The following is a 20,307-nucleotide window of genomic DNA, read 5'->3' on the forward strand; positions in this document are numbered from 1 at the left end:
ACTGAATTCCATTAGTCTCCACATCTTACATAACACTTTTACTATTATTTGAAGGTGCTTTTCATAACATGAATGTTTTATGATACGACATCAGTGCATTAATTGATCCTCCGCTTGCTTTTCTACCGACAACGACTGGCCTGAAATAACAGGAAACCAGCTTATGTTTCATGCACCCTTTGGCTTCTTTTGTGTGTGGATCAAGCATACCGTAAGTTCCCTTGAAAGTCAATATTTCAGTTTGCGAGACAGACTTTGTTACTGACAACACTTTAAAGCTCTATTTGAACCAAAAATATTCAACAGCAGAGCTGCGTTTAAGAGAGGTGTGTGTGTGTGTTAGTCTGTGTGTGTGTGTGATAAAGACAGGCCTGGAATAAATAGTTTTTGGCCCTGGGGTTCTGTCTCCTGTCTGTTGAAAACAAGGCCAGGGAACAGAGTTACTGTAACAGCCTCCACCAGCAAACAAAGACAGAAGGGTGGAGGCAGACAAAGTTTTCTGTGACACTTGATTGACACAATTTTGTGTGTTGTGTATTCATGTTTACACCTGTAGTCATGCAGCCTGAGGAAACATGACAGGATTGTATGCGTAAGGTGGGAGCAGAATCCTCTCGCTGCCCCATAGTCACCTCCATCACTGATCCTGTTTTCTGTTTTCTTTTCTGTCCCACAAGGTATGGCAAGATTGTGTCGACCAAGGCCATCTTGGATAAAACCACCAACAAATGTAAAGGTGAGTTGTGTCATTGTTTTTTTGTTTGATTATTGAAGCAGTTTTTCAACACTTTGGGAAATTCACTGTTTTTCTTTCCTGGTGACAGATAAGATCAGCGTCACTCTCATGCCTGTATGCTAAATATGAAGCTAGAACATGGCAGTAGTGTAGGTTAGCTCCAAACGTAGCACCTCTGAAGCTCGTATACTAACACGTAATATCTTGTTTAATCTGTCAGACTGACTGTCAGAGTCAGGCGAGCTGTTTCCAGCTTCCAGTCTTTATGCTAAGCTAGGCTAACCTGGCTGTAGCTTCATATTTAACAGACAGAAATGAGGATGATCTTCTTTTCTAACTCAGCAAGAAAGCACATATCTTTAAACCGAATAACATCACAGCAATAATAACACACATTTGTCTTTTTTACAGGGTATGGCTTTGTGGACTTTGACAGTCCAGCAGCAGCACAGAAAGCTGTTACAGCCCTGAAGTCCAGTGGGGTCCAGGCTCAGATGGCCAAAGTAAGAAATTAGCCAACTCATCATCAGCTCTGTTACAACTCATCCATTAGATGTAACTCGTTAAGCTCACTTATGATCCAGTCTTGTGGGGCCCCTCTCTAAAATGTATTGAGCCACCTGCTAAACTTTGACCACTAAGAGTCCCTTTCCCCACTAGGACACAGTCACCCTCATGTAAAAGGTAATCTGTTAACATGCGCTGGCCTGATTGGCAGCAAGTGTCCTGCTGGCAGAGGTTCAATATAAACTGGTTTATAGGGATGTGTGTGTCTGTTATACTTGATTGGAAGAAGCTGTGCCAATAATGGACAGAGAAGCAGAATTGCTCCCTTTTCTAATCAGTTTTTGTTATCACCCTCTCCTTCCTTTGCTAATCCTTCACTGCCTTCCCCTTCTTCCTCTCTTTGCCTCCTCTTTCTTCATCGCCCTCCTCAACACCTTCTCTGTCCTTTCCCATAAACACCCTTGTCTCTGTGCTTGCGTATGTTGCTAACCTGCTCCTGTTGTAGCGCTTGTTCTGGGCTCTTTGTCCAAGTGTCTGCAGTCAAAGCAACTCTTGTCGGCCCATTAAGCTGATCCCTCTGGCTCTCAGGCTCCCCATTGAGGGAACCCAGGGGAGGGTGCCACTACACCCACTGTCAATGGGACAGGCACAATGGGCTGGCATTGTCCATCGTCTGGGCCCAGGCCTGGGGCTGACACCAGCGCTTAATACACTCCACCCCAGTGTCCCTGCCCCCTCCCCCTTGTCCTGCACCCAAACACCCACTGCAATGTAACACCAGGGTCTCCCTCAGCCCAGCCCTGGAAAACTGTAACAGATCCACGCTGCCAGCTGACCTGAACCAGTCCAGTGCAACTAAACCCAGAGTCTAACTTCACTGCACCTCCTCTGTGACAGTGCCACACAATATCTCAATACCCGACAAGTGCAACTGGACACCAAGACTCGACTCACCCAGACGACATGTGCTCAGTCAGAGGTGTTGATATCCACTATAAAACCCTAAATATACACAGCCGCTTGAGAGTCACTGGGTTACCTCAGGTCAGAGAAAACCAGCAGTAGTCTAAAGTCAGTTTAATGTCAAACTCTTTAAGTGCAGATTCACCTGTTTGCACCTTCACCATGGCTGCTGCAGAGTGTTCACAAACAGAACGAGCCACACCTTGCACTCTCCGTCCTCAGAGTACGCTCAGTCCCTGATCGGGCCGCCCGGCCCCCAGGCTGCAGGCCCAGAGCGTAGTGTAGGGGCAGGGGAACCATGGCAGAGTTAAAAATAGATCCCTTCTTACTTCCCAGCACCTCCCTGTTCAAACTCAGACGTCAGCTCACACGCTGCTCGACACACAAGCAGGCAAATCTGGCAAACACAGAGACACACCTCAGCAGACATGGCTCGCCTAGGGCCTGGCACACAACGAAAAAATGCACTCAGCAAATCCCATTCACATGTGGCTAGGCCGGGTCCAACAGCATTTTCATATCTACAGCACGGTGAATATTTGTTTGAGTATGACATTTAATATTGTGTGTAACAGCTGAGGTAAAGAGTTAAAAAAAACAAAGGCAGTGTTTTTTTTTTGTTCATTAAGCCTTGAACTCCATTAGTCTCGTCTGCAGTGTGCCACTGTGTTACATAATACTCGTATCACCGCGCCCAGAATGACGACAATCACAGAAAATAGGTTACCTCTTTGCCAGGTGGCGCATGGCTGAGAACAGAGGCTACTCATAATAGGAAGTAAATCTTCATTTTAGGTGTCCGCTGGCACACTTTCATACCGTAAAATGCCCTCAGTCTTTATTGTCAGATCAATAAACTCAGTGTGCCCCCGTCACATTTGGCTGAACTCCTGTGCCAGCATGTACTAGCATCTGGATCCTGGCCCTGCTCTCCTGTCTGATGAGTCAGATGAGCTCAGATCATTAGCCCTTGAATTGTTTGACATGCATCTGACAGTTTCTTTCATGCACAATTGGAAAGCTTTATTATTAGTGGATTGCAGAGCTATCTGATAGCAATATAGGCATAATAGGGCATCGAGATATTTCGATAAAAGAGAAGAGGCTGTTAATCAGCAGGCACTCACTCATCTTCTTTACCTTGCTCTATCCTCCTCTCTCCCTACTCAAATTGCTCAAGACTCCCACTACTTCCTATCCTGTCAGTTCCCTCCTTCTGTACAAAATATCAGCCTTTCAAGCGACTCATTTCTCCCGCCCTCCCTCTGCTCTATCCTCTTCCTTCACTCTCTGTTTTCCCTTCCCCTCTTTTTAGCCCGGCCTCTTTTCTCCCGGTTGCCAGGCTCCTGTTGCTCTCTGTACTCTTTAACTTCATGCCTGGCTTCCTGTCTGCTTCTGCACGGTCACACAAGGTTTCACTTTCAAGCTAGTGCCACAAAATGGGCCTCTGAATAATCTCTTGTCTTAAATTGACTTGCAGCTATCAAGATCTTCATTAGACCCCCCCCAAAACGTGTGACTTGGTCTTTGCAGATGAACAGCATGTGTCAGTATATTTATGTGTGCATGTGCATTTTTAAAAGCCAGGCAGTCCCACTTGAGGCAATGACACATGCAGCACATGGGTGACAGATTATTCAGGCCACTAATTACTAAAAAACATTTTGTCCATATCAGGTCCTGCAAAATGATGCTTGACATGGTTCACGGATATGATGAAGCAGAAATGTGCCAAGCGTGATGGCAGGTGTTGATGGAGACAGGTCACACTGCTGCCTACACAGGAATTTCTGCTGTGTGAAAAAGATTTTGAAAGTGGCAAGAAAATGTTTCCACTTGCAAATGCAAATACATCAGCCAAGATGTTTGAAGGTGTTGAAATCAATCCTGTGGCTTTTTATTTTATTTAAGTTGAAGTACTTTGGGCTCATATCCTCCATGAGCAGTGATGTAGTAAACAAGAATAGATAGACATGAAATAATGCTTTCAGATGTCTGCAGCTTCTGCACCGACACATATTGGTATTGCAGTGCAACAAAAACAAGCATCTCTTCATTTAGGTCAAAATCTGTATATGAACTGATTTTCATGTCCATTCGCTGCACAGCAACAAGAGCAGGACCCCACCAACCTCTACATCTCCAACCTGCCAGTATCTATGGATGAGCAAGAGCTGGAGAGCATGCTCAAGTCCTTTGGCCAGGTCATTTCCACACGCATCCTCCGAGATGCTAACGGGACCAGCCGCGGTGTGGGATTTGCCAGGTCAGACTGCTGCACCCTGTCACGAAACACTGCTCCGTAGCAATTAATGATGAAAATAAAAAGTAGTTTGTGTGCATTTGTGGCTCAAGGATCACATTTGGCTGCATTTCAGAATGGAGTCCACAGAGAAGTGCGAGGCCATAATTCAGCATTTCAATGGCAAATTCATCAAGACTCCACCGGGAGTGCCTGGTGCGTGGAATGTTTGTTTTGTGCTATAGGAACCTGATATTGCTGTTGTTGGTGCCAGCGCTCTGTGTTTTTGTTCCCCGCTGTGTTCACTGAATTCACTCTGTTGTTTGATGTGTTGCTTTCACAGTGCCCACAGAGCCTTTATTATGTAAGTTTGCAGACGGAGGTCAGAAGAAGAGGCAGAACCAGGGGAAGTACCTCCAGAATGGAAGACCCTGGGCTCGAGAGGGAGATGCGGTGAGATGGCAGCTTTTAAGTCATGGTTTTTAAGTGAACTTCCTGGGTTCAGATGTTGCATGGGTTGCTGGACATGTTTGAAAGTTTTGATCTTTCTCTCCGTGTGCTAGCTGACTGTTTCGGTCCATGCATGAGCTCACTGGTTCTGAATCCTCTGTATTGTTTTCTCAGGGAGGAATGACGCTTGCGTATGACCCCACAGCCTTACAAAATGGGTGAGCGCTATGCATGAACTGACTGAAAACAGTCCCAACCCTCCAGGAAAATAACCATAGTACTCGAACTCCAGTGGTGTGCTGCCCTCTGCTGGGCACTGCAGGAACTCAGAAATGTCATTAATGTAACCTAGAGACATAATGCAGATTGTTGACATGGTGTGGCTGTCTTCATGTTTTCCTCCCACTTTGCTCTGTTTGTTTGCCAGCTTCTACTCCTCACCCTACAGTCTGGCTCCAAACCGAATGATCGCCCAGACTTCCCTCTCACCCTACATGCATTCTCCTGTCTCATCCTACCAGGTGGGACAATATTTATAATTAAAATTAATTGCTTTAAAGCCTTCGTGACTTTGTCAAGACTTCATGTTCTGTTGCTTTTCTGAGCCAAAGCCTTCATTCTGTCCACGTTACGCAAGTGAACAGACACTCAGGGAGGACCTTTACCCACAGTGCTGATAATATTTCCTTAGGTCCTGCCTCTCATGACCCTTCACTGCAGTCTTACATAATGAGGACTCTGAGGGGACTGTGAAAGCAGCAGAGAAACTTTACAAATGAGCTTTTATGATGTGTTTCCTGATCTATAGGTACACAGCCCGTCCTGGATGCACCATCAGTCATACCTCATGCAGCCAGCTGTGAGTATCCACCAAACTCATATAAAAACATTTACACTTCATGTTCCTTGGGTCGATCAGATTGCTATCCAATAGCAAAAAGAAAAAAAGAAAAAAAAAAGGCTAAACGTAAATGCAACCAGGACGCAGAGGGAGGAGGTTTGAGATGCATTCCAGCCAAATATTGACCAGATGTTAATCAGTCCGTCTATTCCCAATTGCTTCACAGTGTCATATCACAGTGTTTGACTCTCTGTGTTTGCATGTGTTTCTGTGCTTTCACAGGGTACAGTTCTTACCCCAACAATGGATCACGCCATGTCCATCCAGCCCACGTCCATGATGGGACCCCTCACCCAGCAGCTAAGCCACCTGTCCCTGGGCAGCACGGGCACAGTCAGTACCAATCTCTGACACACACACACACACACACGCACACGCAAGATGCACAAGGCAGCAAATTGTCCCCATAGATAACTGTCCTGAAGTTCACAAGCTCAATTCTTCATGTCAGATACTGCACAATTTGTGTTTTCCTCTCTGCCTTCCCTACAGTATATTCCGGCCAACACAACTATGCAGGGGACCTACATCCCCCAGTACACCCCAGTGCCTCCCTCCAGTGTCCCAGAGGTATGAAGCTAGACTCAACCTCAGCTGCTTACATGTAATATTTCCATGAAGTGGATGACTAATAATTCTCACAGGGACGCATTTACTAAAACTAAAGCTGCTGCTTGGAGCACGCCAGGTTATATTCGTGTGTATTTTCAGGAGTGGCAGATCTGAGGCTCAAAAGTAGGAGAGGCGATCATTCAAACTGACGAATTTACAGAGCTGGACAGTGTCCACGTGTCCTGAGGGTCTGTGTGTGCTATATGACAAGTGGAGGCGAGAGTGTTGACTTTGAATGTTTCTGTAGTATTCTATAAATACAGAAAAAAAGATTTTGTGTTTTTCAGATGCCAGAAAGTGATGAGGTGTAAAGACTATTGATTCATGTGCTATTTTGGAAAATGAAACAGAATGCCATTCTTCAGTTTGTCTTTGCAGAGACTTAGAGGGATAGGCTCAGACAGATTTCTTATGCATTTCCTCTTTAGTTTTTCTTGTTGGTAAGTTGATGAGTGCGTCGGTGCATCTCACTGACACTCCAAGTTTTTGTGTTATTAACTGTCTTAATCTAAAAGTGCAGTTAATGCAGCCTTAAATAAAACGTTCAATATCTGCAGCGACTGCATGAGAGCTGAGCTTCAGAAGATATGAAATGTTAATCAAGGAGCTCTTACTGGCACAATTTAGTCGTGATAAGCTGCTGATGAGGTGAGGAGAAGGCCGAAGTTAAAAGTCTGCTTTTTGTTTTTGAAGTTTTTGAGTTTGTTTGTTTCTTTGCTGTCATCGAAGCCAAACTGTTGGTCTGAGAAAACATTCAAATAAAGCCAGTTTAAACAATGTTTGCATTACAGATGCACATATATTTACATCGTGCTTTAGGGCCTGCGGATGAACAGATTGTGCAAAGAATGCATTTCTGTCTTTCTCATTTTCTCCTTGAATAATTAACCATAGCGGTTCATTACTTAATGAATGTATGAATATATATGACTTAAATTTTTCCCATGTAATTTCCCTCTTGTGATAGAGCTCAGTGTGCTGTCCAGACACGCAATATGTGACTATATTAGCTCCTCCATTATTCAAGAAGAGGAGCCCTTGCTGCTCATGAATGAGATTCAGAGTGATTTTATGGAGACTTTTGGCTCATCCTCCGCAGTGTGAGAGCTCCAGTGCTGTAGCAGCTCCTGGCTGAGCACTCTGCAGGAGGTGTCTCAGCCTGCGGGGAGTCTTGAGTCATTTGTTGGAAGGTGGAGCGCAGTGATGGTGGTGGGAGCCAGCAGGATGAGCAAGACAGTGAATGAGGAATAAAGGCAGGTTTATCAATGGGAAGAGGCACAGTGGTAAGCCAGGAACTCAGGCTGTGATTGGACGGATGAGAACAAGTTGGAGGTTTGAGAGCAGAGGCTGGAGAAAGAGTGTGAAGGTCGAGCCTCAGCCACTCGTTAGGTTAGAGCAGAAGGTGAATATGGAGCCTGCCTCGTAGTAAATACGTCCTGCAGCGTGCACTGGCTTTAGTTCACCTGTAAAATCTAACTTTCATCCACTCAAAGATCAAGATGATGCCTTTGATTCGATGGGGAGGGCAGTGGGAAAATACAGGCTGTTCTTTGTATCTTTGATTAAAAGAAAAAATCTGTAATGGACACACCATGTCAGGAGTCATCAGGTGCTCTTTGAATGACCCGCCCTCTTTTTCCAGGAGAACGGTGGTCAACAGCCACAGGTTGCCATGGAGACTCCCGCAGAACACACAAACTACTCGTACCAACACACCAAGTGAGACTAAGGTGAGTTTCTCTGCTCTGTCCTGCAAGTTGGGACGACTGAGGCTGTTTCTAAAGTGTCCCGATGAGCATGACCGACTGTAAGAATGATGCAATCATTCATTTATCGTTAAAAATAGCAAAGAGCTTAGACATTTTTCACCCAACCAATCAGCACGCATTCTACTCTGATTGCAATCCCTGTAAACAGATATCTGTATTTTAATAAAGAAACTGACGATTTTGGTATTAGAAGCATTCTGGTTTCTGTTTGTAGTCCCAGCAGTGTTGCTTATTTTATTATATTATTTATTACGCTGTTTGAGTGGTAAACAGTCCACGTGGAGACCATAGGCAGACCATTGGTCGAAATACTTTCACATTGTGTTCATGCTTTTTTGCTTCCTTGCAGAGTTAAATGAGAAGATGCAGTGACTTACTGAAGTCACTTACACTTACCAAGACACCATCAGACACTGGCAGAGCCAAAAAAAACAGTCTGACTCTTTTCCTTGCTTGAAACTAACAAGATATAATGTGAGAGGAGGTGGCAGGCACAGAGCCAGGCTAGCTGTTTCCCCTTGATTCCAGTCTTTGTGCTAAGCTAATGCCACATTTCCACTAGCGCGGCTCGACTCGACTCGACTCTGCTCTACACGGTTGTTTTGTGTTTCCATTAGGGATAGTACCTGGTACCCGATACTATTTTTAGTACCTGCTCTGGCGAGGTTCCAAGCGAGTAGAAGCGATACTATATGTGTGACGTCAACAGCCTGTCGGCCACTGATTGGCCAGAGAGTGTCGTCACTGGTCTGCGACGTCCAACACCGGAAAAACAATCCTGCCCCCTCCATTGTAACGCCGGGTGTTGTTCTGCCTTGCAGCCCGAAGCCTTTTCTGGGTTTCTTCTCTTGCTTTGTGTGTGGCAAAAAGCCACAAACCGAGCAGCAAATACAACATCGCCTCGATGTCCTCCATTGTTTGTCGGCTCTGTCTGCATCGCGTACAAATTGACGTCATGGCAGTTTCGCGCAGCCGTGGTATGACGACCCCGCCTACGTCGTGGAGGTTCTATGAAGTACTCAATTGTAATGGAAACTCAACCAAACCAAGTAGAGAAGAGTACAACTGAGTCGAGTAGAGCTGGAAGTGTGTAATGGAAATGCGCCATAAGCTAACTGGCTGCTGCCTCCAGCTTCATTTTGAACATACAGACATGAGAGCACATCGAAAACCAATAATATTCCCCCAAATATTTCTCTAAGAGTCTCTGCTGCTTTATTGGCAGAGAGTCAGTCGCAGATTTGGTGAAAAACGCCTTCAGCTGCCAGTGAGGGATTATGTTTCAAACAATCAAGTGTTCATGCTGAGGAACTCAAAAACACAATTCATTATTTAGACCAGTGTATTGACAAAACGCATTTATTTATTTATATTATAGCAAGGTCCCGTCTGAATAAACCTCAAACACAGCTTATGTCGTCATTTTAAGGCTTAGATTTTTCTAATGATGTGCTTACATCTAAATAATGAAGTTGAGCAGGTTAAGTGTGTCAGTACTGAATTGTGTGTGTGTGTGTGTGTGTGTGTGTGTGTGTGTGTGTGTGTGTGTGTGTGTGTGTGTGTGTGTGTTTCCAGCTCCCAGCAGGGTGGGGCTGAGGGCACGCGATGAATCCAACCAAACAGGATTCAGCTGGAAGAGAACTGTGCTCCATACCATCACCAAGCACCCGGACTTGAACATGGATAAACAAAAGGAACGCGTGTGTGTGTGTGTGTGTGTGTGTGTGTGTGTGTGTGTGTGTGTGTGTGTGTGTGTGTGTGTGTGTGTGTGTGTGTGTGTGTGTGTGTCTGCGTGTCTGCGTGTGTGTGTGTGTGTGCATGTGTGTGTATGTCTGTTTTTTTTTTTTTTTAAAGAAAAAGGACAACACTCACATCATTGGACTTTCCTGCTCACATCCTCAAGAGTTGATCAACCAAAGGTGGGAATCTTCTTCACAGAAGCTTTGATCTATTTTGATAACTGAAAAAGGAACATCACAAGAAGCTAAAAAACACGAGGGAGGAGGAAAAGACACAGAGCATTATTTTTGTGCACGTAATATAACAAATTCTTATTTTTAAAAAAAAGCATTCTGGATGTTTCAGGGTGATTCAAGGAAGAGTTGAAACACAATGTGTCTTTTATTTTTTTGTAAAATATGCAAACTTTTATTTTTATTTCCTGATGTCTGTTGTTTGACGTTCTATTTGCAGCAGCGGGGGCAACAATTTGTACAGATTTCAAAACTTACAAACACTTTTTGCTGGTCCAGTGTGTGGATTGTAACCGTGGGAGGCAAACCGTTTAAAGCTACTTCTACCTGTAACTGCTGCAGAGATTTCTATTCACGCACAGATGACGATGATGATGATGATAACATTGTTTATAGTTTAGTCAAATTCAATTTTTTTTTAAACTTCAAACCATTATTCCATAAGTGAACAAAAGACAATCAATTATTTCTATTTATATTTGAATTATAGTTCTATTTTTAGAGTTTTTAGATCATTGAAAAATGCGTTTATAGAAAAGAAGTTATTTAATACTGTAGTCTGTAAAGACGTGATGAAATGGATCTTCACCCCACGCATTCATGACGAGCTCTGATGTTTGGCTCATGCAGATTATTCGCAAGCAGCTTTGACGATTGGATGACTTTCACTTCAGTCCACGTCCCGTATGCACCGTCAAACGACACCTGCTCATGCTAACAGTCGTCCTGCGTTGCTGTAATGTAACTCCACGTTACGCCCGTGTCCATGAGAAGTGGTTTTAAGCGGTTTTGTCGCGGCAAACCTTCAGGTATCATTGAAATCATCCTCTGTCGGAGGGATGAAGCGATCGTGCTTTAGATCTGAGCAGTTAGATTGTTACTGAAAGATTATGTGTACAAAGAACAATGCAGTTACTAAATTAAGATATAGTTTAGCAAAAGCGATGAGGGAAATCAAATAGAAGACTAACACGATCCCTGAGAATAATTTGTTTGAGAGGAAAGGGACCTGTAAGTCTTTTTTTTTTTTAATGCTGCTGTTGTCACCTGAGTTTGATTCTCCGTCAGTGATTTTCAGTTTGTAGAAAGTTAAATGTTTTCTGTTTTTCTTTCGTCTGTCACTTGAAAACCTCTTGAGCTAATTTGCCTTATTTTTGATGAATTTATCTCTGAAGTAGATTTGATTTTTAGCTGTAGAGTTTAGCTTTTTATAGAGACTAGATGTTTTTTTTCCTCTGCGTAGGGATCGATGCTGTTTATCTTGTGCACATCAAGTTTTCTCTTGTTTCGTTTTCATGCAATTCTCTGTTCCAAACCTTGTGTCGTCTGTCCTCATGTTGTGTCGGGCCTGTTTGTTGGAAAGCCTGTGAGAGCGGAGAGCTGAACCAAAAGGTGGCTCCATTCAGCGCTGATCCAAAAGATTCATACTGATGCTGTATCAGTGTTGTGGCTCAAAGAGGCTTCATGCGTTGAAGCCCCGGGTATGTTTCAGTCTTTCAGTCAGCGCGGCCATCGAGTGGAGCTCACATCACCACATACAGAACATCCAAAACAGGTTGAACTTTAATTTATACAGACATCAAAAACTGTAGATATGTAGATAATAGAAAAGGACTGCTTACTAGACCATGGAAGTGCCATTAAAGACGACTCCTACAGCCTTTAGTGAGACAGCAAGTCTGAATGAATTTGTGAGTGATCCAAAATTCTGCAAAAACTGTTTTTTAGCTAAGCCTTAATGTTTTTTCTCTGGACGAACTGCCTGATCTCTCATAGGATTGACACTAAGTTGTACATATACTACAGAAAAGAAGGCAACAGGCTTTGTTTGAACGCCATCGAGTTCGTCGTCATGTCAGTCGAGCTAGCTGTAGGCTTCACGAGGAGCTTTCCTTCCTTCCTGTTCCTCAGCCATCCACGTTTGATTCCCGTGAAAAACACAGTGTGACGATCCTGTTTTCCTCTTTGCATCTTTTTTTTTTTTTTTTTCCACACGTCAACTTTGTGCTGTGTGTTTCTGTTGTTCATTTCCACAACCAAAGATGTTGTAAACGCCCGTCTTTTGGCTCTCGCAGACGAGCTGCTCCCAGTCGCCGGCGGTTGTCTGTTGTGCACAGCCGGATATGAATTTTTCTGGTAGATTCAGAAGGAGAAACATCACAGGAAGGCTGCCGACATGCACTCAATATTCCACTTTCTGACCACAGTTTAAGGTTTTATGACAACTTCTTTCCGTCATACAACAACTCCAGGAATGATGTGGCTGTGTGTCACGTGTGGTGATTAAGCTCACTTTCCCTCAGTATACGTAATGGAGCGTTTGAGTGCACGTAAACGGACTCATTATGGACTTAATTGGCGCCTGCAGACAACCAGGAGGAATATCCAGCTTTTATGGGGAGAGTTCTCAGACACGAGAGCTAATTTTGTAAATAGTCTTTTTTTTTCCTTCCACCTCTTGACATCATTTTGTTTGTTTCTCCTTGTGTGTGTGTTTTTTTTAATGATTTCTAACCTGTCCAGATAACACAGTGACTAGCAAGTTTTCAGATTCAGTGCACCATGAAGGAAAATGTCATGGATATTGTTCATATGTTCAGAGAAATGATATTCCATGTATTAGCCATCACTTTTAATACAAAAACAGGATTTTGAAACTATGAAATGACCAGTTGTTACAATGCAGTGTTTATTTATTATGTTTTTTACAAACTTGTCAGCAGAGATGATTTTACGGGACATCGCAATGCTCCAAAACGAATCAGCATCATGGAAATTATTGAGCCTCAAGTTACATTTAAATTGTAGGAAAGATCAACGTTGTGCTCCGTCGACAGCACACAATATTTGAAAGAAAAGAGATTGTCCTTGCACTTATTATCTGGAGTCGACACCAATTTGAAAATGCTCTTTTTGTCCATCCTCATGTAGATTTGATGGCTTATTTCATAGCTTCAAAATGTTTTGCTGCTAAAACAGGATTTCCAAACAGGTGGTTAGATGTCGCCCAGGCCGGATTTTCAAAATGTGCCTTTTTTTAATCTTCCTTTGGTTAATGCAGAGTGTCCCTCGTTTGTTTGATTTTCATTAACAACGTCACCATACTAACATACAGCGTTTAACGTGCTATTATTTTTCTACAGTTGAAATGGTTGATTTTACTTGATTCAAACCCAGAAACGTTGTCTTGAGGTGACATTTTTGGACCTTGTTGCTCCACACTGTATGAGCCAGGATGGTGTGAATCCCAGATGTTTTGAAAATCCGATGGGCTCATCTCACTCTCTGCTTTGTGAACAGTTTTCTTATTTATACAAGAACTCATTTTGTACAGTTTTGTTAGAGATAAGAGGTTTTGATATTTGGTTATTTTGCAAAGCCACTCGGCTACTTTTGTCTTCCTGTGCCAGAGTTGCTAAATTGTCTGTGTTTTTTTTTTTTTTTTTTTTTTATTGATTGAGATAAGATTTTCCCTCTTTCTTGGTTTTCTCTTTGAATTTGAATATGTCAATTTTTCTTTTTTTTTTTTTTAAATAAAAGTCTTGTTTCAATGATCGGGTGAACTTTGTGTTTGATTATTTGTCTTACAGTAACTAACAGAGTGTCGGGGCAGTTGAGTCACCTACCTCCTCCTGCTGTTGTTGCCTCAGTTGTATTGATTATTACTGTATTGATAGGTATCAACGTGATCGGGAGGCCATTTGTATCTGTTGTTGCTGCTTAGTCAGTCAAAGCTGACTCATCACCTCAGTCTGTCCATTATTATAATCCACTAGTTTATGTCCCCAAAATCCTGAAAGAATACTGCAAACACCTCTGCTCCTTACTGGCTAAAAATGACACTTTTAGACTTATAATAACAATTGTTGACAGTCAGTATTCTCCTGAAAAGATGCCTGAATTGAACATGAGTCAAAGAAAAGGCACTAATGGGGAATGTGTAGAAGACAAACAGAAGACGAGCCCACCACCTGCTAATTTGAAAGGAGAAAACATCTTTCTGTGGATTATTATCGTGCATTGTGCACACAAGACAGCAACCACTCATGACAGTGGTGGACCTGTAGATGGTGACATTTCCCCAGTAACAGACTGCATCGATTTGCCTGTCCAGTCAGGGAGGCTGAGGGGAAATTACACAGAGTTGAAGTGATTTTATAAACCTAAAAGATTCAGGACTTTCTCTGAAATCGTCCCTACACCCTCTGGAGTCTATCCCAGCATGCAGCAGGGTGTACAGGTCACCAGTCCATCACCGGGCTAACGGGCAGGTAGTCAGCCATCCACACACACATTTACAGCTGCATTGAGTTTAAATGATGTAATGTGGGAGGAAACAGAGATTCAGACTCTGCCAACTGAGTCGCTGCCTTCTAATCTCTACATAAAGTTCAAAAGTTTTTCTTTGAGTACATCTGCAATGGGACTGTGGACAAATGATTCAGTTCCTCAATACGTAATCATAATAATCACAATTTGCCACCTTTCACATGGCAGACAGTATTTTCCGTCAGTTTTATTTGAATATCAGAATCAAATGGACGTAGCTCATTGTCCTTAGAAAAAATATGAACAAGCTTTGTGTTTTATTCACTATACAGTTAAAACATTTCTAATAATAATATTTCCTATCACATCCCAAAGGCCACATTAACGTTACAACAGAAATTGCAACTGATCTCTAAAGTGTGTACTGTATGTTGTCCCTTTGTGGTTGGTCGTCTTGATGTTAGTTGAATCCTCTTCTTCGGGTTTCACTCATGCACTAATTCCCCCCAATAAACACCATGCTCAGATTGAGCTGTTAATATGAAAATATCTTACACACATACAGTAAAACATTAAACTTGTCATCTATGACAATGCATTAAAAACAAGTATAAAACAGACTGTAGCTGCTGTACATTGCTTGTTGGTTATTAATGCAAACTCGACCCTGCTGGACTTGAAAGTGCAGATTTTCTGAATCTTCCCTTCTTGGCTGAATGAAGGATAAACACAGTAATGCATAAAACTGATCATACTTAACTCAACTTTGTTTTAGGGGGTGTTTTATCCACTTATTAGCAGTTATGGCTGTTTAACTTTTGGATGGAGGGGTCGCAGTGGACCTCAGAGCATTACAAAAACAGATGGACAGGAATGGCCAGAGTACAGTGAACAACGACAGTGAGGTGTCAGGCAGCCATCGGCTACGTCCATGCATAGAGACAAAACCAGCTGCAGGGTTATATAGACAAGATCACATAACCGAAAGCAAAGAACAACAGGCTGCTCTCACTTTGCTTACATTAGATTTGATGCATGTATGAACAAAGCTGAAGAAAAAAAAAATCAAAGCCCTGATGTCATTTTGTTTGCAAGGGTAATGAATCCAGGTGGGTTGTTGAGTTTGTTAAGAGTTCAAACAGTGCAGCTGAGAGACAGAGACATGTTGAAAAAGGTGACGCTTTACTCGCGGCCTCCTCCCATGATCTGCAACAGGAAGCTGAACAGGTAGATAATGTCCAGGTAGATGCTGAGGGTTGCGAAAATGTATTCCTCTGGACTTATCGTGTAGCGCTTGTTCCCTAACAGCATCTGAGTGTCAAAGGCCAGGAACTGTGGAGGGACAGGGGGCGAAAGCAAGGAGAGCGCATGAGAAAACAACAACTCTTCAGAGGGACAGGACTGAGGATTTGATGACAGTTGTGATTCTCACCAGCGTGAAGAGGATGGCTCCTGCCACAGCATAAACAGCATGTAACCAAGGGACCTGTGGAGCCAGAAAAAAAGCATTACAAAACGTTTAAGAAGCATGCTAATTGAAGAAAGACAGTGCAGGGCTTTGCTAGATTATCTGTCAGGCTAATCCCTTCACAGCACCTGAGGCTTTAACCTGCACTCAGTTATTTTAGACTTCTTCTAGAAAGGTGTGTGTACGGATGAGGGAGGTGAACTCACGTATCCGAAAGGGACGACGATGGACATGGTGATGGCGCACAGAAGCATGACCATGCACAAAGAAAACAGGACGCCCTGACAGGATGTGACATCAATCTGCAGCAGGCGACAGAGAGAGAGAAACATGATGATGGATTTATTTCGTTTCAACCGAATCTGTGTGTCTGGTTGTTTGAAAGCAGTTTGAAGCAGTTCTTCGCACCTTGCTCTGGAAGCTGAAGATGGTGACAGAGAGACACACCAGAGCTGTGATTCCCAGACACAGAACCACTGATTTGGTGTTGTAAAAGCTGGAGGAAGAGAGGGCAGTCACATTCAACGCAGTCTTTTACTGTGAAAAGGCTTGGATGAGTTGAAATCAACGCATCAGTGTGCACCACAAGGTGTATTTACCTCGACACAAATCCCATCATGAAGGCCATGCTCAGAGTCTGAGGGAAAAAGTGCAGACATATGACCACAGTCAGGCTTTATGTGTAAAGAGCACTCTGTATTCTATCATAATATGCTGTTTTAAAGGTGCCGAATACTCACAAAGAGAACTAACAAAGTGATATTCCAAGGAAACTGCCTCCTGTTTAGGTAAAAAACAAAATCCACCTCATCAGTAAATGTATATCTACACAGCATTATAGTTGAGCTTTACCCAATATTTGTGGTGTAAGTTATATCGGAAAGAAACATGACCTTAGATCTCCACAGCAGGTCAGTGCAATGTAGGTGACAAAGAACATGAGACTGTCAAAAAAGGAGAAATAATGAGTCAAAACTTGACATATGAAGTCACAGAAAAAGGTGGCTCTGTAAAGTGAGTCATGGTGTGTTTTCACTTACTAAGATGCCATGTACAAGCCTGGATGAGTCTGAATAAAGAACCTGACCGGTGCACTGTGGAGACAACAATAACATGGATTCATCACAGTGTTTAAAAAACCGAAACTTTTAAATAGCGATAGAGATTAAGAGTAGTTACCAAAACGAGAAGAGAGCAACAATGGCCACTGTGACGAGCAGCTGAACCAGGAGAATGGCGTAGACCTGCGGGCGGACATACACTGTGTCAGAGCAATGGCGTCACTATGTGTTTGTACGGCTGTCACTGGTCTCACATAACGCTTTTGTACCTTTCTGATGAAGGTCCGCCTGATGGTCATGTCGTCCCAGGCGAACTGGGCCTCCATCTCATCATAGCCTGAAGAGAGAGGAGATGTGAGGATTCAGCTGCGTGGAGAGCAGCACTCAGACGCTAACTACTTTTCAAGCTACAGCTTTCAAACCTGAACAAAGTGCCATATTATGACAATAATTCAGATTACAAATTGCAATGACAAAAAAAAATAATACTGGAAAAAACATGCATCCAGTTATTGTAAGTACGACTGGGGGCTTATAACTGAGGGGAAATGAGGAACCACAAAGACTTAAGTTTTTACCTGCAGTCGCCTCCTGATAAGTAGGGGGCTCATTGTCATCGTTAACCTGCTGGGAAGTATGGTTTGTAAAATTACAGTTTGAATCACATGCATAAAAACCACAAACTGTTCCCCGCATGGTTTTTAAACATCGTGTTTGCGCTCACACACCTGAACCAGCACAGTGCTCATTGTACCTTCACCTATTGTTCAGCTGTTCATTCTACAACACTCTAGATTTCACTGTCAAAAGCTGCCTGCAGACAATTTTCCATCATGGATTTGTCCACAAAACATCCATGTTCATCCAAATCCATGTCTGAATAGTTCAAAGGATTAGGGTGGATGCAGTGGGCCTCCATCTTTTCGTAGCCAGGATAGACACCAGTGTAGCTGAAGCGCTGAGAAGCCAGTGTGCATTCAATGAGCTCTTGCACACACACAAAAAACAAACCTTTTATTTTAATGTCATCATTTGGTTGATGATTTTTGATCCTGGCTGTGATGTTAAAAGAGATGACAACAAACCATCCTAACTCAAAGCCATGTTTCTTCATTTCTGTGAGCTCATTTTTGGACCCTTTTTGGAGAGTTTCAGTATCTATTCCAGTTAAAAAGAACAAACTCCTGAAATGACATTATTCTAAACCAATCATAACACAAAGCATTACAAGGCTGTCATGTATCTGTAAGGTAGGAAAATCAAAAACATACCTTTCCCTTTTTCATGATTTCCCCCTTTTTGCACCTCTCTGTTGCTGATGATAATGAAGACTATTCTGAAGTCACAGGTAAAATAATTTGCTTGTCAGTGTTTTAAATCCAAAACAGAAAAATCTCAGCTCTTCTTACTCTCGTTTTAATGTGGTTTGTGTGGTCGAGGACACTGCAAGCAAATATGTTGCCTGTAGAGTTGTTGTTGCTCTGAATTTGTCGCCAGTGCGCGGATTACACTGAAGCTTTATAGACCTCTGTGTGGTTAATCTCCCTCTAACCCTGATCCAACTCCACCCCTCTCATCGGCCTAATGAGGTCGCTCCAGCAAAGTCCAGGTATTCCCAAAACACAGAGATGAAGCCAGGCTGTACCACTGCTGTTGCTAAACGGGGGTGTCGTTTATGTTTCTCTTTGCTGGCACAAACCGTCTCAACAGTGTTCCAGGACAGTTAATCATCCTAGTGCTCACCAGAAAGACTCAAAGGTCTTATATATGTGAATTACATATGCATTACATAACTATTTTGCTTCACTTTAGGAGAAAAATAAGGGCCACAGACATGTAGGATATATGATTATCAGGATATGCCTGTTCATATTGTATAAGAACATGTTAAAACAGAACCAACCCCTGCACATGTCAATGTGTTTATATACACCAGCATGCTTACTCACAGCCTTAATAAAGATTATTATCAAGAGAGCCCATAATATACTTAATGTAGACTGTTTTGCATTTCTATGTGTATAAATGGAGCAATTAAACAAAGGGAGTGGTATTTTTCTGTGCCATGTGATCTAAACATCTTTTTTTTAGTAACACAACAGTAATCGAGCAAACGATCTGACATCATGTTTTTGTGTAAGGGACTGGTTTGGTAACAGGCACACTAGACTAATGAGATTGAAGGTAAGAACATTACAGAGCACACACATAACCTTTAAAACAGGAATAATGAGATTTACCAGCAGGCGCTGTTACATATTTGCTCTCATCTCTTGATAAGCTACATACACATGGTAACACAACCAACATGCCCTCCAGTAACTATAAGCTGCACACACATAGCCACACAGGCAATATGACCTCTAGTAACCTCAGAAAACACAGAAAACAAACTTAACATATCTCGTGTCAGGTAACACATAATTTACATATGGGGGGGTGGGGGGGGGGGGTCTAGCTATCTTCTCTTTCAGGGCGCTGTCTCCTATGGATTGGATGGGTCGTGTGCCAACAGGCTGGTACCCGCCTGTGGACCAAGGACAGAGCACTAAAGTCTAAACCACGATGATCACCACCTGTTTTGACCAATCAGATAGCTGCACATTTCTTTTTAAAACTCTGTATAATCGTAAGTCAGGCATTCTCATTCTGGCGGGTGGTTGCAGCTAACTGCTTGCAGACTGCGATTTCCCAAAAGACTAAGATCCATGTACATGTTCTCTATTTTATCAGTGTGTTAATAAATATCCTTAACTGAAGACATAATATCTCCTGACCTCTTTCTGCAAAAACGACCATGCTCACAGCGCCCACAGTTCAACTACTGAGACACTTAGAACCAACATGATACAAGGCACCAAAGAAATGTGAGATTTTGAATATTGCCTGAATATAGATTGCAGAGGAAGGACGAGCATAAGAAAACCACTGATCATGTTTCATGGGTTCCACAAAGCCACTGTTTCCTTCCAGTCATTTATTCAGTCAGTGTGGAGCAACTCTAGGATCTACAGAAACATCACATTGATTTAGCTTTCTTTGAACTTTGAAATGTTAGTCTGGGTCAGAGCATACTGATTGAATTACTTCAGGCCAGTGGTGGAATGTTATTACGTATAATGGATCAGACTCTGTTCAGTAAAAACTGGGGTACTTGTACTTTACTTGAGTATTTCCATTTCGTGCATCGTTATACTTCTACTCCACAGAGGCAAATATTGTATTTTTTACTCCACTCCTCCTTTAGTGACTAGTTACTGTTCAAATTACATGTTTTCATACCATTCCTGTCCAGTGAAAACCATGTATCTCCAAACTCACATTTTGAATTAGCATTTTTCTTATAAATTGAAGCA

The 20,307-nt window shown here is 42.7% G+C and overlaps 2 protein-coding genes across 5 annotated transcripts in view; one reads left to right on the forward strand and one right to left on the reverse strand.

Moving 5' to 3' along the window:
* Positions 1-20,307, forward strand: part of LOC139328890 (RNA-binding motif, single-stranded-interacting protein 2-like) — a 152,480-nt gene that overhangs the window by 18,060 nt on the left and 114,113 nt on the right. Inside the window, exons 3-14 of one of the 3 annotated variants that reach the window (XR_011602046.1) lie at positions 678-736; positions 1,148-1,239; positions 4,315-4,472; positions 4,585-4,664; positions 4,792-4,901; positions 5,073-5,116; positions 5,326-5,419; positions 5,707-5,757; positions 6,022-6,132; positions 6,292-6,369; positions 8,054-8,141; positions 9,756-9,914. Coding sequence is in view for 2 of the 3 variants with exons in the window: in XM_070958960.1 (XP_070815061.1) it covers positions 678-736; positions 1,148-1,239; positions 4,315-4,472; positions 4,585-4,664; positions 4,792-4,901; positions 5,073-5,116; positions 5,326-5,419; positions 5,707-5,757; positions 6,022-6,132; positions 6,292-6,369; positions 8,054-8,134 (958 nt within the window). In the remaining variant the exon portion in view is untranslated. Of the gene's footprint in view, positions 1-677; positions 737-1,147; positions 1,240-4,314; positions 4,473-4,584; positions 4,665-4,791; positions 4,902-5,072; positions 5,117-5,325; positions 5,420-5,706; positions 5,758-6,021; positions 6,133-6,291; positions 6,370-8,053; positions 8,142-9,755; positions 13,707-20,307 lie in introns of those variants that run through there. The other 2 variants (XM_070958960.1, XM_070958962.1) reach the window with 2 other exon arrangements.
* faim2b (Fas apoptotic inhibitory molecule 2b) lies at positions 15,257-18,432 on the reverse strand. 2 transcript variants are annotated; one of them, XM_070959029.1, is made up of 12 exons: positions 18,223-18,432; positions 17,530-17,575; positions 17,221-17,288; positions 17,070-17,134; positions 16,931-16,984; positions 16,784-16,834; positions 16,631-16,670; positions 16,490-16,527; positions 16,299-16,386; positions 16,097-16,192; positions 15,855-15,908; positions 15,257-15,754 (listed from the first exon to the last, which is right to left on the reverse strand). In XM_070959029.1, exons 1-12 carry the CDS (start codon positions 18,235-18,237, stop codon positions 15,605-15,607), a joined length of 765 nt encoding a protein of 254 aa, XP_070815130.1. In that variant the 5' UTR covers positions 18,238-18,432; the 3' UTR covers positions 15,257-15,604. The 2 variants fall into 2 exon arrangements, with proteins under 2 accessions (XP_070815130.1, XP_070815129.1); XM_070959028.1 differs by having other exon boundaries at positions 17,530-17,578.

This window comes from Chaetodon trifascialis, chromosome 3 (assembly GCF_039877785.1).
Source record: "Chaetodon trifascialis isolate fChaTrf1 chromosome 3, fChaTrf1.hap1, whole genome shotgun sequence".
NCBI lineage: Eukaryota > Metazoa > Chordata > Actinopteri > Chaetodontiformes > Chaetodontidae > Chaetodon > Chaetodon trifascialis.

Bases quoted from the DNA above. Each gene is read 5' to 3' on its own strand.
- faim2b (XM_070959028.1), bottom strand. The intron at 17,289-17,529 runs GTAAAAACTTAA...CTCTCTCTTCAG, and splicing joins TTATCAGGAGGCGACTGCAG to GCTATGATGAGATGGAGGCC. The intron at 16,387-16,489 runs GTAAATACACCT...CTCTTCCTCCAG, and splicing joins ATGATGGGATTTGTGTCGAG to CTTTTACAACACCAAATCAG.